The 12,808-nt window shown below is 36.9% G+C and overlaps 3 protein-coding genes across 4 annotated transcripts; 2 read left to right on the top strand and 1 right to left on the bottom strand.

The window, feature by feature from the left end:
* LOC104719401 lies at positions 149-2,528 on the top strand. Its single transcript, XM_010437327.2, has 6 exons — positions 149-760; positions 863-941; positions 1,127-1,203; positions 1,286-1,400; positions 1,757-2,211; positions 2,308-2,528. The coding sequence occupies exons 1-6, from the start codon at positions 270-272 to the stop codon at positions 2,381-2,383; spliced, it is 1,293 nt and encodes a 430-aa protein (XP_010435629.1). The 5' UTR covers positions 149-269; the 3' UTR covers positions 2,384-2,528.
* LOC104719384 (endoglucanase 19) lies at positions 3,061-6,563 on the bottom strand. Of its 2 annotated transcripts, none has more exons than XM_010437309.1 (9): positions 6,321-6,563; positions 5,795-6,007; positions 5,496-5,696; positions 5,195-5,284; positions 4,943-5,107; positions 4,582-4,866; positions 3,881-4,229; positions 3,693-3,767; positions 3,061-3,593 (listed from the first exon to the last, which is right to left on the bottom strand). In XM_010437309.1, the coding sequence occupies exons 1-9, from the start codon at positions 6,519-6,521 to the stop codon at positions 3,292-3,294; spliced, it is 1,881 nt and encodes a 626-aa protein (XP_010435611.1). In that variant the 5' UTR covers positions 6,522-6,563; the 3' UTR covers positions 3,061-3,291. The 2 variants fall into 2 exon arrangements, with proteins under 2 accessions (XP_010435611.1, XP_010435618.1); XM_010437316.1 differs by having other exon boundaries at positions 3,061-3,590.
* Positions 9,073-10,196, top strand: LOC104749335. Its single transcript, XM_010470940.1, has 2 exons — positions 9,073-9,771; positions 9,897-10,196. The coding sequence occupies exons 1-2, from the start codon at positions 9,073-9,075 to the stop codon at positions 10,194-10,196; spliced, it is 999 nt and encodes a 332-aa protein (XP_010469242.1).

The following is a 12,808-nucleotide window of genomic DNA, read 5'->3' as shown; positions in this document are numbered from 1 at the left end:
CGTCTTATAAGTTATATTTTATTTTGAAATTATAATACAGATAAAAGGAACTTTAACCCGTGCTCTAGCACGGGTCCAAATCTAGTTTCAATACTATTTAGACACGCGGATAAATAATAATGTTGTTTATGATTTATGAAGTCAACGATGTGTTTGTACTTTGTAGTAGGATAGATGGTGATTTCAGACCCTAGATCTTACATTGTTCTACACTTCTTCAATATATTGTTAAGTTTCGAAAGTCCTTGATAATTTGATTTGACGAGTCCATGGCGGCGGAGAAGCAAGTGGCGTTCCTCAGTTTATACGGGGAGGATGTGCCGGACAGCGTCCCACTCTACCTGAAATCCGGCCTGGAACGCAGCGGAGTCAGCGTGTTGAGACGGGATAACAAAGTGTCAGAAGACCTCCGAACGGTATTGAATAAGATCCGGGAATCGAGTTTCGTGCTGGTGATCTTCTCTGTCGGTTTCGCCAAGTCACGCGAGTGCCTTGACGAGCTCGTGCTGGTGAAGAAACGGATGGACATAGGAAAGCTGCGTACCATTCCAATCTACTACAAGGTGGAGCCAGAGGACGTTATCCGGGTCCAGGGTTTGTTTGGTAAAAATCTCCTAAGGTGCGAGGCGGAAGAACATAAAACCGCGATGAGGAATAATATGGAGGCTTTGCTGAGATCGGGGGTGAGGCTCATAAACTGGAGAGAGGCTTTGAAGTCTGTCACGACGACAAGAGACTTCATGTACCGAGAAGAAGATGAGTAAGTTTTGCTTAGCTCATAGTCATATATTTTGGTCATTTATGACAAGATTAATTTATACAATCCAATGGTCTCATTGTCACATATTTTGGTCTCTACCAGCTTTATAGAAAAACTCACCAAACAGGTTAATAATGCTTATGCAAAAGATGATCCGGCCACTATGAACCAGTTGTCTCAGGTTTGCCTTTGTCTCGACTAAGTCATTATTGAATATATGTTAGATAGGCCGTGGAAATCTGATAACAGTTCTATTTTATAAAAGTCTAACAAAATGTGAAGTGTTATTTATCAATCCAATTTTTTGAATACCCTGTTTTGTTTTTGTAATTTTCCCATCATAATGAACTACTCTTTGTGAGACAGATCACAGTCAAGAAACGTAAAGAAGATTTGGTGTCTCTCATGAGAAGCATGGGTTTGGGGTTTGAAGGAAACTTTAGGTGATTTGCTCTTGTTTACAGCAACACTAATTGCTGCCTTCATTAAAGTTTTTCACTCAACTTTCACTTCATTTGGCTGCAGCTGGGAGACATATCCCATAGATAAACTCTCTAAGCAATGTGAGGAACAGTTGAGCAAGTTGCTATCTGAGGAAACTAAAAAGAAGGAAGGTGCTAACCCAATACCAGTGTTTGAGGTATTTCTCCCTGTTGCTCATTTTTCTAATTTAAGCCGTGACACACCACGAAACAATTTTTTATTCTACAGATAATATATAGAATCATATTTTTATGGTTTTATTATTAGTATTAAAGTTATGAAAATTTACATTTTTACATTTTTAATATTTAACATGTGATATATCATACTCCATGTTAAATATTAAGAATGTAACTTGGTTGTTTACTATTGCTCATTTTTTCTTGCTACCGTTGTATAATGAAATGGAATATTCCGAATCAATTTGTTTTCTCTTCCATTTTTTTAAACCTGTCAAGAATGAGCAGTTCCAGCTAAACTGGCCAAGCTATCTTTTTTGTTTCTCGTTTGCAGAAATCTCCCACAGAGAATAACCAAGTGTTCATCAGCTTCCGCGGCCAAGATGTGCGCTCCAACTTTGTCTCACATTTGATTCTTGCCTTGGAAATGGATGGGATCAATGTTGCGTTGGACACCAATGAAATTTTCAGAGGGCAGTCACTTTTTGAATCCATTTCCCGGATGATAAAAGGTTCGAGTATTGCTTTGGTAGTCTTCACTCAAAACTACCTAGAGTCCAAATGGTGCTTGCAGGAGCTGATGGTGATAAAAAAATACATGGATGAGGGAATGCTCAGAGTCATTCCCATCTTCTACATGGTGGAGCCACGCGACATGAGGATAAAGGAAACGGGAGTGTTCCGTAAGCATTCAGGAAACACTGACAAAGACACAATCCTAGCATGGGATGCGGCTCTACGGTCAGTCAGTGCAAGGATGGGCATTAAGTATGATGCAAGTCGCACCAGGTGATTTTTATAAACCATTAACTAGGCACATGGTTATGTTTAACAGTTATTCGTCTCATTAATCATTTTTGTGTTTTTTTTCAAATCCTTTTGCAGCTCAGAGAGTGAGTTTGTCATGAATATTGTTGCGGCGGTTCAGCAATTGTTGGCGGTTATTCAATCGAACTGTTGACAAAAAAAAAAACACTTCTTTCTGTTTTAGGGTCCATCTATAAACTTGATTTCTCACGGCTTTGTATTTGATATTTCAGCATGATGCACATAATAATACGCGAAGTACTTCTTGCTGGTTTATGCATATCTTTTATAAATGTTATATTTACGTGCCAAAGACCGAATTATAGAAATATTGATTTCAAACCAAACCGATTTTATTACTGAAAATTTGTTAGATTTCGTAATTTCAGTATTTTTAAAAAAAAAAAAACAAAACCCTAAACAAGTCTTATGCAATTGGTCTACATTTCATATTTATTTATACAAATTCATATTCAAATAATACTTTTTAATAAGTTGAGATTAAATTATATAATGAAGTTCTGCTAGCAGAAACAAAGTAACTTCAGCTTCAGTAAGACCGCGCCACACTAGATGCATTGCTTTGTATTTAACAGCTAAAATGTCGATCCGACTGCATAATTAGAGGACCAAGCTGCAATTAAATAACACACAAAATAACAAAACATTGGAACATAAATAGTTTGGACCAATATAGTCATTTAGACTTACCATAACCAAGTCAGTTACCAAACCGAATATGTCCAGCATCACAAGTCATAACACCTAATTTCTCTAAATATTAATTGAAGAAATTTAAATATATAAACTAAAATGGTTTCAAGAGTTAAAAAAAAAAAAACTAAAATGGAGAAAAAGCTTTTGAATTATAAGAAACAGAATTATGCCTAATTTTACAGTCTCAAATCTCTCTCTATGTGTACAAAGTACAAACTAGAGAATTCTTCTTTCTCATACTCCCAAAATCCTAACCGATCGGTATAACTAACCCGAATATTTTCAAAAGCAGGTGAACAAGTTTACAAGCAAGTAAACCGGTCTCACACACCAAAACCCTTCTACTCATTCCAAAGAATAGTTAGAAACCAAGACATTTGCCTGTGGAGCTGAGTGGATATAGACAAACTCCATGCTTTTGCCTGCCGGTAACGATTGGATCCATGAAGGGAAACCATACGAGTTACCGGTTTTGGTTACACCCCATATTGCACCATAGAGTTTGGTGATTGATATCTTCAAATTTTTCAATGTTTTTGTAGATCTATTGGTTAATCTCGTTGAATATCGATAGTAAACCTTTCCTTCGTTCATCCATGAGTTTGTCATCTTCTGCGATATCGTAATGGGACTAGGAGATGAAGCTGCTATACAAAATAAAAATTAAGCAAATTGGTTAGGTTATTATACCAAATCGAATTGGTTTTTCACGATGAGTTGGTATAAAATGTCTAAAGATGACAAACCAGGAGGTGTTGTTGGTTTCCTCTTTGGTACCGGTGCTGGTTTTATGATAACCGGACTTGGAGTTGGAGTAACACCTAAAATCATAACCCGGTTAACCAAGTCTACTAGAAAATTGGGAAGTCCAGAGGTTAATTATAACTAGTAGCATAAAACTTTTGATTAGACAATACAATGTATTAAATCTTACCGGGGAGCAGCTGGTCAGATCCCCTCGGACCGGAAATTAACCGGGCTAGTACACCAAGAAGAGGTGCATTGTTGTAAGTTGCTGGTTCGGTTTGCTCGTAATTGTCCCGTTGGTCAGCGAAGTTATCGTAGGCGTCGGGTCCACCAACTATAGCTCCGGTCAAAACATTTGGGTCGCTTCCTTTTCGGCTATACCACGTGGCGTAACCACCACGGCAAGTCACGAACTTTTTATCAACATTGAAGGAGACAATCGACGAACCACGATGATGAACTTTTCGTGGATAGTTCTCTCCATATCCAACCATGTAACTCGTCGCTCTTGGGTTGTCTCCGAGAATGTAATCCACCTAGTTTATTTTAATTTATTTATCAATTATTTAATTTGCATAGATCTAACGTTACATTTTAATTTTTTAAGATGGGAACAAGTAGTATGATATAGAACGAATAATCAAAACTATCCATTTAGAATACAAAATTTAAAATACTATAAAATATTCAAAAAAATCTGAAATATTATACCGGATTCACAATTGGCCCAAAATAGTACTAGTTTTAGTAAGTGTTTTATAATAGTGTACTGTAGTACTTTCAAATACACGACTACAGTTTCAAATTCAATTATATGTTTATGGTTTCATTTTGGTTCCATATTATGGGGGTGAATAAGCAAAAATCAGGAAAGTTTTTGGGGCAAACCTGTGACTTAGAAAAATCAAGAAGTTTGGATGGAGAGATGTTTCCTTGAGAACAACGTAGAACTCTTTTGGAGGACGAGAGATAGTCAGAGTACACGGCGGATAAGAAAGAAGCGCTCGTGACAAACTGCATATTGTTCCAGCTTTGCCGGAAAATTAAACCGCCGGGAGTTTTCTTTATATTTTTGGTGCTTTTACCTAACAACGAACACATATACTGTTCTGCTTTCTCTTGGTACCTCTCGAACACGGCAGTGTGTTCTCCTGCTTTCCCTTGCATCAAAATCTATCAACCAAGCAAATTCCAGGTTTAGTATAACCATATTAAACCGAACAAACTTGGTTAAATTGAAGTGAATTACCTTGGCGACAAGGGTTTGAACGCCGGCATACTTAACGTCCCAACTGAATTCCGTTATCGACCAGCCGGTACCGCCCATTGAGTCGCCGTTTTTACCGAGGTAATCTAGATAATATTTATCATTGGTTGCTTGGTATAACCACGCAGCAGCCCAGAGTAACTCATCCTGGTTATACAAAATTACGGTTATAATGAGAATTAATGGAATGTAAAAGAGTGTTTGCATTTAGACTAAAAAGCAACATTTTAGTACATTGTAACCGCTGACTGATCGGTAGTATTTTTGTGCCACGGTAATGCTGCTGTCGTATTTGCCTCTGTATTTGTCCGCAAATTCAAAAAGCTGCCAACATAAGAATTGGGTTAAGATCAGTGGCAAAACTCGTAAATATTATGAATTTAGAAGGTTATTTCTACTATCTACGTTTTTGCACCTTTAATTCCGGTTCTGACAAAAACTAATTTCAAAATGTTATTTAGAGCTCCTTCTATTGCAATCAAGCATAACTAAAGGAGTTCAAAATTGTAAACGTTTTGGTTTGAGATTTTAGAACCTGACGGGCGTGACGGATTAGCTCGGCTGAGTATGATGGATCAGAGCGGCGAAAAACTATGGAAGCGGCAGCCATTGCGGCAGCGGTTTCTCCGGCAAGATCCGAACCAGGATTGTTCCTATCAATCTTGTAAGCCTTACGATCAGTGGTCATTTCCTCTGGCCTTTGCCAACAATAATGGTCCGATTTACCATCTCCCACCTACACGGTTACAAAAAATTTTCATAACCAAATTAAAATTAGTCTAATTTATAAAGAAAGTGATAAGTGATTAGAGTGTTACTAATTATTAATGTTACCTCTCCATAGAGGACGTTAGGTTCAGGGTGGGCTTTAATGAAATAATCAGTTCCCCACTTAACGGCGTCAAGGGCATGGCCAAGTTCGCCATTAGATTCTAGCTGGCCACCGTATTCTATGATGCTCCAACACATTGTGGTAACCGTGAAAGCCATCGGAAGCCCGAATTTCACATTGTCTCCGGCGTCATAGTATCCTCCAACTAGATCCACCTGCACAATATTTAAAAAATGTAATTCAAATTAAGAAATATAATGTAGTATTAATAATCAGCTGCTTATGTGACGTTTTAGGTGGCCAAAAACCATCCAAACGCTTAGATTTTGATCATATTAGTTAAATAATAGGGTCAACGGAAAGTCAAATTATTTTATGGATCTAAACAGCGGTTAATATATAACTTTATATTATAAAAAGTAAAATAATTATGGAAAAAAATCTGATTAACAAAGTTTTGAATATTACTAGAGACTAGCATAATATACGAATTTCAGTTTATTTATTTTTATTTTTGAGGAAGCTTACGCCGCTTGATTTGCCGTCGTAAAGACCGGAGTGAGATCGCCATGAAACTCTCTGGTTGGGAGGAAGGTGTCCTGACCTCTGAGCTTCAAAGAATAGAATGCTTTTGCTCAGAGCTTGTTTATAGTCATGCCCTGAAACTGCAAGCTGAGCCAACCCAAGAAGAAGGAGAACAAGAATCGAAATGGTGGTAGTAGCACCCATTAATTAGTTGTCTTTTTGTGAAAAATTATGAAAAAAAAAAAAAAAAAAAAAAACGTCTCGATATTGGTGGTTGATTATTGGTGTAAATTTAGTTTTAAGCACATCAANCTCGGACTTTGTTAAATTTTAATTTATGGGATCCTTCATCAAAAGATTGAGACTTTGATCCTTTCTAAATAGAGAGTGAGAGGGAGATAGAGATGGTTTGGTGAATGAAGATGAGAAAAAAGTGAGGTTTATATGGGAGAAAGTGAAGGAAGGTACCAGGAGGAGAGAAAACGGCAGAATTATATTCAATTTTCTTTGTTTTTGAAATTATATTCAACTTTTTTTTATAACTATATATAGTTACTCTTTTATGAATGCAACAATGTGTCGGCAGGGAGTTCAGTTCAAATTTAGGATGGAACAAGAGCTTTTTTAATATAAAAGAAAAGTATTATTATTATTATTATTATTATTCTCACAATCTAAGAGAGGAGTCCATTCTATACCAATCTTGGTAAATTAACAATTTAACATGAATAAAATTTGAACAGAAACTAAAATTAAAATATGTTCTTGAAGTTTAAAACTTTGTTAGTGCAATGATCTTCTACTTTGTCTTCTAGTAGTAGAACAGAATTTGAATCGTTTTTAAAAGGGAAAATAATAGTTGTCCTTCCACCCGTTACGGAAGCTCCGAATCTTCCATGCATCTAAACAAATGCCATAGAATAACATCATTACTTTTTTATCATATACAAAGTCAAAACCCGAATATATACAGCTTTTTTTTCCTAATTCAGTTGTGCAAGTTGCATTATCCAATGGTCAAGGATTTAAACATACCTACAATAAGTATATATAGGGTTTGATTCATAGAGCTAGAATGCTCCTTTTTAGATTATAATGGTGTAAAACTAAACAAAAATTCGAGATGCAGTAGGTAAAATCATCCGTTTTAGTGTCAAGTACTACGAGTAAGAGGGTCTATCGTTGGTGCATGTAAGAATCCTCAACTGGGAATCTGAATATTACGAAAAAAGTTGTATGTTATGGAGTTGTTCGTGAAGTTGTTTATCCTAATTATCACGTATATTATGTATCTGTAAGTAGATATGATAGATTGACCCTCATGTGTGATAGGATAAATCAACATATCCATGATGATAATATAACATACGACCAAAAGAAAAAAAAGTGATACGACCAATTTAAGAGAGATTTATATAATCTGATTTAGTAAAGTAGATGGATTACAACTATAAGATAAGAATGAAATTTTGGTGGGTTAACACCCTTTTCAAAAAAACGTTGGGTGGGATTTGATCGACCTTACAAAATAAATGCCGAACAGTCTTAAGACTGGGGACACACAAGACAAACAATACACGCACCGAAATTAAATCTAATATTTAATCAACAGTACAATGCCGTCAAATAGATAATAGAAATAGACAATCACAGAAAAAATTTTAGATATTTTTGAAAAAAAAAAAAGAGGATAAAGAAGTGAGGAAGTAAATGGTGAAAGTCATAAGTTGATCATTTTGGTTTGAGTTGGATGTCCCCAACCAAAATCAATTGTCTACCCAAAACAGAAGTTGTATCTTTATTTTTTGTAATTAAATTGGCAATATGGGATTGCTAAATAAATAGCTACATAACACCGGTCAAAAATATGTAAACACCACCATGAGATGTGGGCGGAAATTGGGTGTATATGCACGCATTGGGAGGAAACCTTGCTTGGTAATTTATTGAAATAGCGGTGCCGCTGATATTTTTGGTGAGAGTTGGATAATTTATGTAAAATTGGTGTATATGTTTAAAACGTATTATATAAGCTAAATTACACACTCAATAGTTGCTTGAATAAAACTGTTGATGTGGTCTCATTATGTATTTATTTGTTTTCAACTAAAGTTTATCACCTTGATAAGTTCAACAAACCACTTCTCTTAAACAATTGATAAATTTGAGATATGAATTAAAATGTAAATCGAAACAAGTAAAACTATTTCTTAACAAAATAAAATAAAATTTAAGATTTTACGACATTAAATTATAAGTATATATATATATATATATATATATGCACATATGCATTTACAACATGATAAATTGATAATAGTATTATCGGTTTATCACATGGTTTAAAGTAACTTTGATCGACGGGTTTTACATTATTGTTTCACAGTTTCAGATTAAAAAGTTTCTTAAAACATTAAAATGATATCATGGAACATCTCGTTGGAATAAGCTTGAAGTACAAACAAGTCTAAAAAGATTTGGAAATAATAGTTTAGAAAGTTATGAGAAATAAGGAAGTTATATTCCTAGAGATATTAAGAAATTGATATGAGAAGTTCCTTATAAATAGAGTTGTTAAGATGTGGCTTCCTATTAACACAAATTTGAGAGAATAGAGATCTTTAGGTTTTTGAGTTATTTTTCCTAAAGAAATAAAGAGAGTTCTTTTGAGTTTGTGTTCTTGTTGAAGTTGTGTTAAGCTTTCTTTCTTGAATTTAATATTTGGTATCAGAGCATTACGATATCCTAGGGAACGATGTCTGAGGGTACAATTGTTGCAGCTAAACCAAAAGAAGGAACCGGATCTACCTCCATCCAATGTCCAATGCTCAATTCAACAAACTATACTGTCTGGGCGTTAAAGATGAAGATTGCTTTGAAGGTTCATAAGGTTTGGGAGGCGATCGAACCTGAAACAGAGGAAGCAGATGAAGACAAAAATAATATGGCTATGGCTCTATTATTTCAGTCTATATCCGAAGCTCTTGTTCTGCAAATTGGTGACTTAGATACGACTAAAAAGGTGTGGGATGCCATCAAGTCAAGACATGTGGGAGCAGAGCGTGTGAAAGAAGCTCGTCAACAAACGCTTATGGCCGACTTTGAGCGACTTAAGATGAAAGATTCAGAGAAAATCGATGAGTTTGCAGGGAAGATGTCAGAGTTAGCCTCAAAATCAGCTTCTCTCGGAGTAGCTATTGACGAATCCAAGATGGTTAAAAAGTTTCTTAATTGTCTTCCTCACAAGAAGTTCATCCATATAGTGGCTTCTTTAGAACATGTGTTAGACCTAAACACCACCACCTTTGAAGACATCATCGGAAGACTGAAAGCATATGAAGAAAGAATCATTGATGCAGGAGAAGTACAAGAGGATCAATCTAAACTAATGTATGCAAACATGGAGACACAAAACAGTCGTGAATATACAAACGATTACCGAAACGTCGAGGAGGTCGGTTCTACAGAGTAAGAGGGAGAGGACGAGGTAATGGACAAAGAGATGCTTCTCGTGTCACCTGCTTTCGATGTGACAAACAAGGTCACTTTGCCTTTGATTGTCCTGATCGATTGCTAAAGTTACAAGAAGCTCAAGTTCTGGATACCACTAATACTCAAGATGGTGATGAACTTATGATGCATGAGGTTGTTTTTCTTAATGAGAAACGATGCATCCCGAGTAAGTTTGAAACCAACATGAGAGAGGACAATATATGGTACCTTGGCAATGGTGCCAGTAACCACATGACAGGGGATAAAAGGTATTTTGAGAAGATGGATGAATCTGTTACCGGGAAGGTACGGTTTGGAGACGATTCTCGTGTTGATATAAAAGGGAAAGGATCAATTTCTCTTGTTGACATGTATGGTGAATTGTGAGTCATGTCAGAGGTCTACTACATTCCGGATTTAAATAGCAACATAATCAGTTTGGGACAAGCAACAGAAGCAGGCTGCAACATCAGGCTAAATGGAGAATATCTGACAATGAGAGATGCACAAGGAAAACTTCTTGCAAGAGCACCAAGGTCCAAGAACAGACTTTACAAGATCCGTTTGGATTTTCGCGACAATGCCTACTTAAATTTGTCTTCTATTAGCGAGTCCAGTCGTTGGCATGCTCGTTTTGGACATATAAATTCCAACACTATCAAGTCCATGAAGCAGAAAGAACTCGTCCAAGGTCTCCCACACGTAGTGTTTGAAAAAGAAATCTGCAGTTCTTGGCTTCTTGGAAAGCAGACAAGACAGACGTTTCCACAAGCCACCACATACAAAGCATCTTCAGTCCTAGAACTGGTCCATGGAGACCTTTGTGGACCAATAACACCAAGTACAGCTGCTGGTAATCGTTTTATCTTTGTTCTTATTGACGATCACTCACGCTACATGTGGATCACATTGCTGAAGGAGAAGAGCTCTGCATTTGAGAAGTTTAAGATTTTTAAGAACCGTGTTGAGAAGGAATCAGGGGCTCGAATCAAGACTCTTAGAACAGATAGAGGTGGTGAATTTGTTTCACAAGAATTCAATGAATACTGTGAGAGCGTCGGGATTCAGAGACATCTTACAGCTCCGTATACACCACAACAGAACGGTGTTGTAGAACGACGGAACATAACAATGATGGAAATGACAAGGAGTATCCTAAAGCACATGAAGGTTCCAAATTATCTATGGGGGGAAGCAGTAAGGCATTCTGCATATCTACTAAACAGGATAGCTACAAGGGCATTAACAGACAAGACTCCATATGAAATCTATAAGAAACAGAAACCTCGTATTGATCATCTACGGATTTTTGGCTGCATCAGTTACGCAAAGGTTGATTCAAATCTGCTAAAGAAGCTAGATGACCGATCAAGGATGTTAGTTCATTTAGGGATAGAACCAGGTTCTAAGGCATATAGATTGTATGATCCTCAAACAAGAAAGGTTATTGTGAGTCGTGATGTAATCTTTGATGAGAACAAAGGCTGGAATTGGAGGAAAAATCCTACAGAGCAAGATGGTGATGGAAGATTTAATCTTAGTCTTGGTGAGTTTGGAAACCACGGTACTGTGTCTGAGCAGGAGGTCGTTAATAACAACCCGGAGACAGATGAAAATATTAATGGTAATGAGGATGACAGAGATGCAACAGACAACAACGATCACACGCCAGAAATTGCAGAACACGAAGAAGAAGCAGATGTCGTGGAGAACAATCCGCCTACTCTAAGGAGAAGTCAAAGACAGAGTAACACACCCAAGTATCTTGGAGACTATGTTCTACTTGCTGAAGAAGAAGGTGAAACACTCCTCTTGTGTTTGAACAATGAACCAAGAAATTTTATTGAAGCAAGTAGATCGAGTAAGTGGCTCAACGCTTGTAACGATGAGATTATGTCAATCGAAAAATTGCATACTTGGGACCTAGTTGACTTACCGCCTGGAACAAAGCCTATTGGACTCAAATGGGTGTTTAAGTTGAAAAGAAACTCTGACGGTAGCATCAACAAGTATAAGGCTCGTCTTGTTGCTAAGGGATATGTGCAACAGTATGGAATTGATTTTGAAGAAGTTTTTACTCCTGTTGCGCGCATTGAAACCATAAGACTCCTCATAAACCTTGCAGCGACAAATGGGTGGGAGATTCACCATTTAGATGTCAAAATAGCGTTTCTTCATGGAGAACTCAAGGAGACAGTCTATATCACTCAACCCGAGGGATTTGCGAAGAAAGGGTGTGAAGAAAAGGTGTATAAGCTGAATAAAGCGATGTACGGTCTGCTTCAAGCTCCAAGAGCATGGAACAACAAGCTGAACCAGATTCTTGAGGAACTGCAGTTCAAGAAATGCTCTAAGGAACCGACTGTTTATCGAAAAACAGAGAATGGACAAATCTTGGTTATTGCAGTGTATGTTGATGATTTATTTGTCACATGGACAGACAAGATAATCATTTACAAATTTAAAGAGGATATGGCTGCTAAATTTGAAATGAGTGATCTTGGCAAGTTAACTTATTATCTCGGGATAAAGGTAATCCAACACGAGAATGGGATTGTGCTAAGTCAGCGGAGATATGCTCAGAAAATCTTGGAAGAAACAAGAATGGTGGACTACAATCCCGAGTACATACCAATGGAGTTTGGACTCACACTGTCAAAAGCTGAAGATGAGAGAGAGATCGATGCTACAGATTTCAGGAAGAAAATCGGTTGCCTTCGGTATTTGATTCACACAAGACCGGACTTGTCATATTGTGTAGGAGTTTTGAGCAGATATATGCATAGTCCCAGAGTGTCACACGGTGCTGCAATATGACAATGCTTGAGGTATCTCAAAGGAACAACATCTCTTGGTTTAACGTTTGAAAGAAGCTCGAAAATACAAAGGCTAGTTGGATAGTGACAGCAGTCTTAGCATTGATCCAGACGATGGTAGAAATACGACATGCCATAGTTTCTATTTAGGAGATAGTCCCATTTCTTGGTGTTCACAAAAAC

Source organism: Camelina sativa, chromosome 2 (assembly GCF_000633955.1).
Source record: "Camelina sativa cultivar DH55 chromosome 2, Cs, whole genome shotgun sequence".
NCBI lineage: Eukaryota > Viridiplantae > Streptophyta > Magnoliopsida > Brassicales > Brassicaceae > Camelina > Camelina sativa.
This window is presented reverse-complemented; position numbering and strand designations above follow the sequence as displayed.

What these genes read in the sequence shown, in the direction of transcription:
- LOC104719401 (XM_010437327.2), top strand. Translation starts at nt 270, where the DNA reads ATGGCGGCGGAGAAGCAAGTGGCGTTCCTCAGTTTATACGGGGAGGAT. An exon ending in ATGTACCGAGAAGAAGATGA is followed by an intron (nt 761 to 862) that starts GTAAGTTTTGCT and finishes GGTCTCTACCAG; the next exon opens with CTTTATAGAAAAACTCACCA. An exon ending in CTATGAACCAGTTGTCTCAG is followed by an intron (nt 942 to 1,126) that starts GTTTGCCTTTGT and finishes TTTGTGAGACAG; the next exon opens with ATCACAGTCAAGAAACGTAA.
- LOC104719384 (XM_010437309.1), bottom strand. Translation starts at nt 6,521, where the DNA reads ATGGGTGCTACTACCACCATTTCGATTCTTGTTCTCCTTCTTCTTGGG. An exon ending in CTAACGTCCTCTATGGAGAG is followed by an intron (nt 5,697 to 5,794) that starts GTAACATTAATA and finishes GTAACCGTGTAG; the next exon opens with GTGGGAGATGGTAAATCGGA. An exon ending in GATCAGTCAGCGGTTACAAT is followed by an intron (nt 5,108 to 5,194) that starts GTACTAAAATGT and finishes TTGTATAACCAG; the next exon opens with GATGAGTTACTCTGGGCTGC.
- LOC104749335 (XM_010470940.1), top strand. Translation starts at nt 9,073, where the DNA reads ATGTCTGAGGGTACAATTGTTGCAGCTAAACCAAAAGAAGGAACCGGA. An exon ending in ATTACCGAAACGTCGAGGAG is followed by an intron (nt 9,772 to 9,896) that starts GTCGGTTCTACA and finishes CGATTGCTAAAG; the next exon opens with TTACAAGAAGCTCAAGTTCT.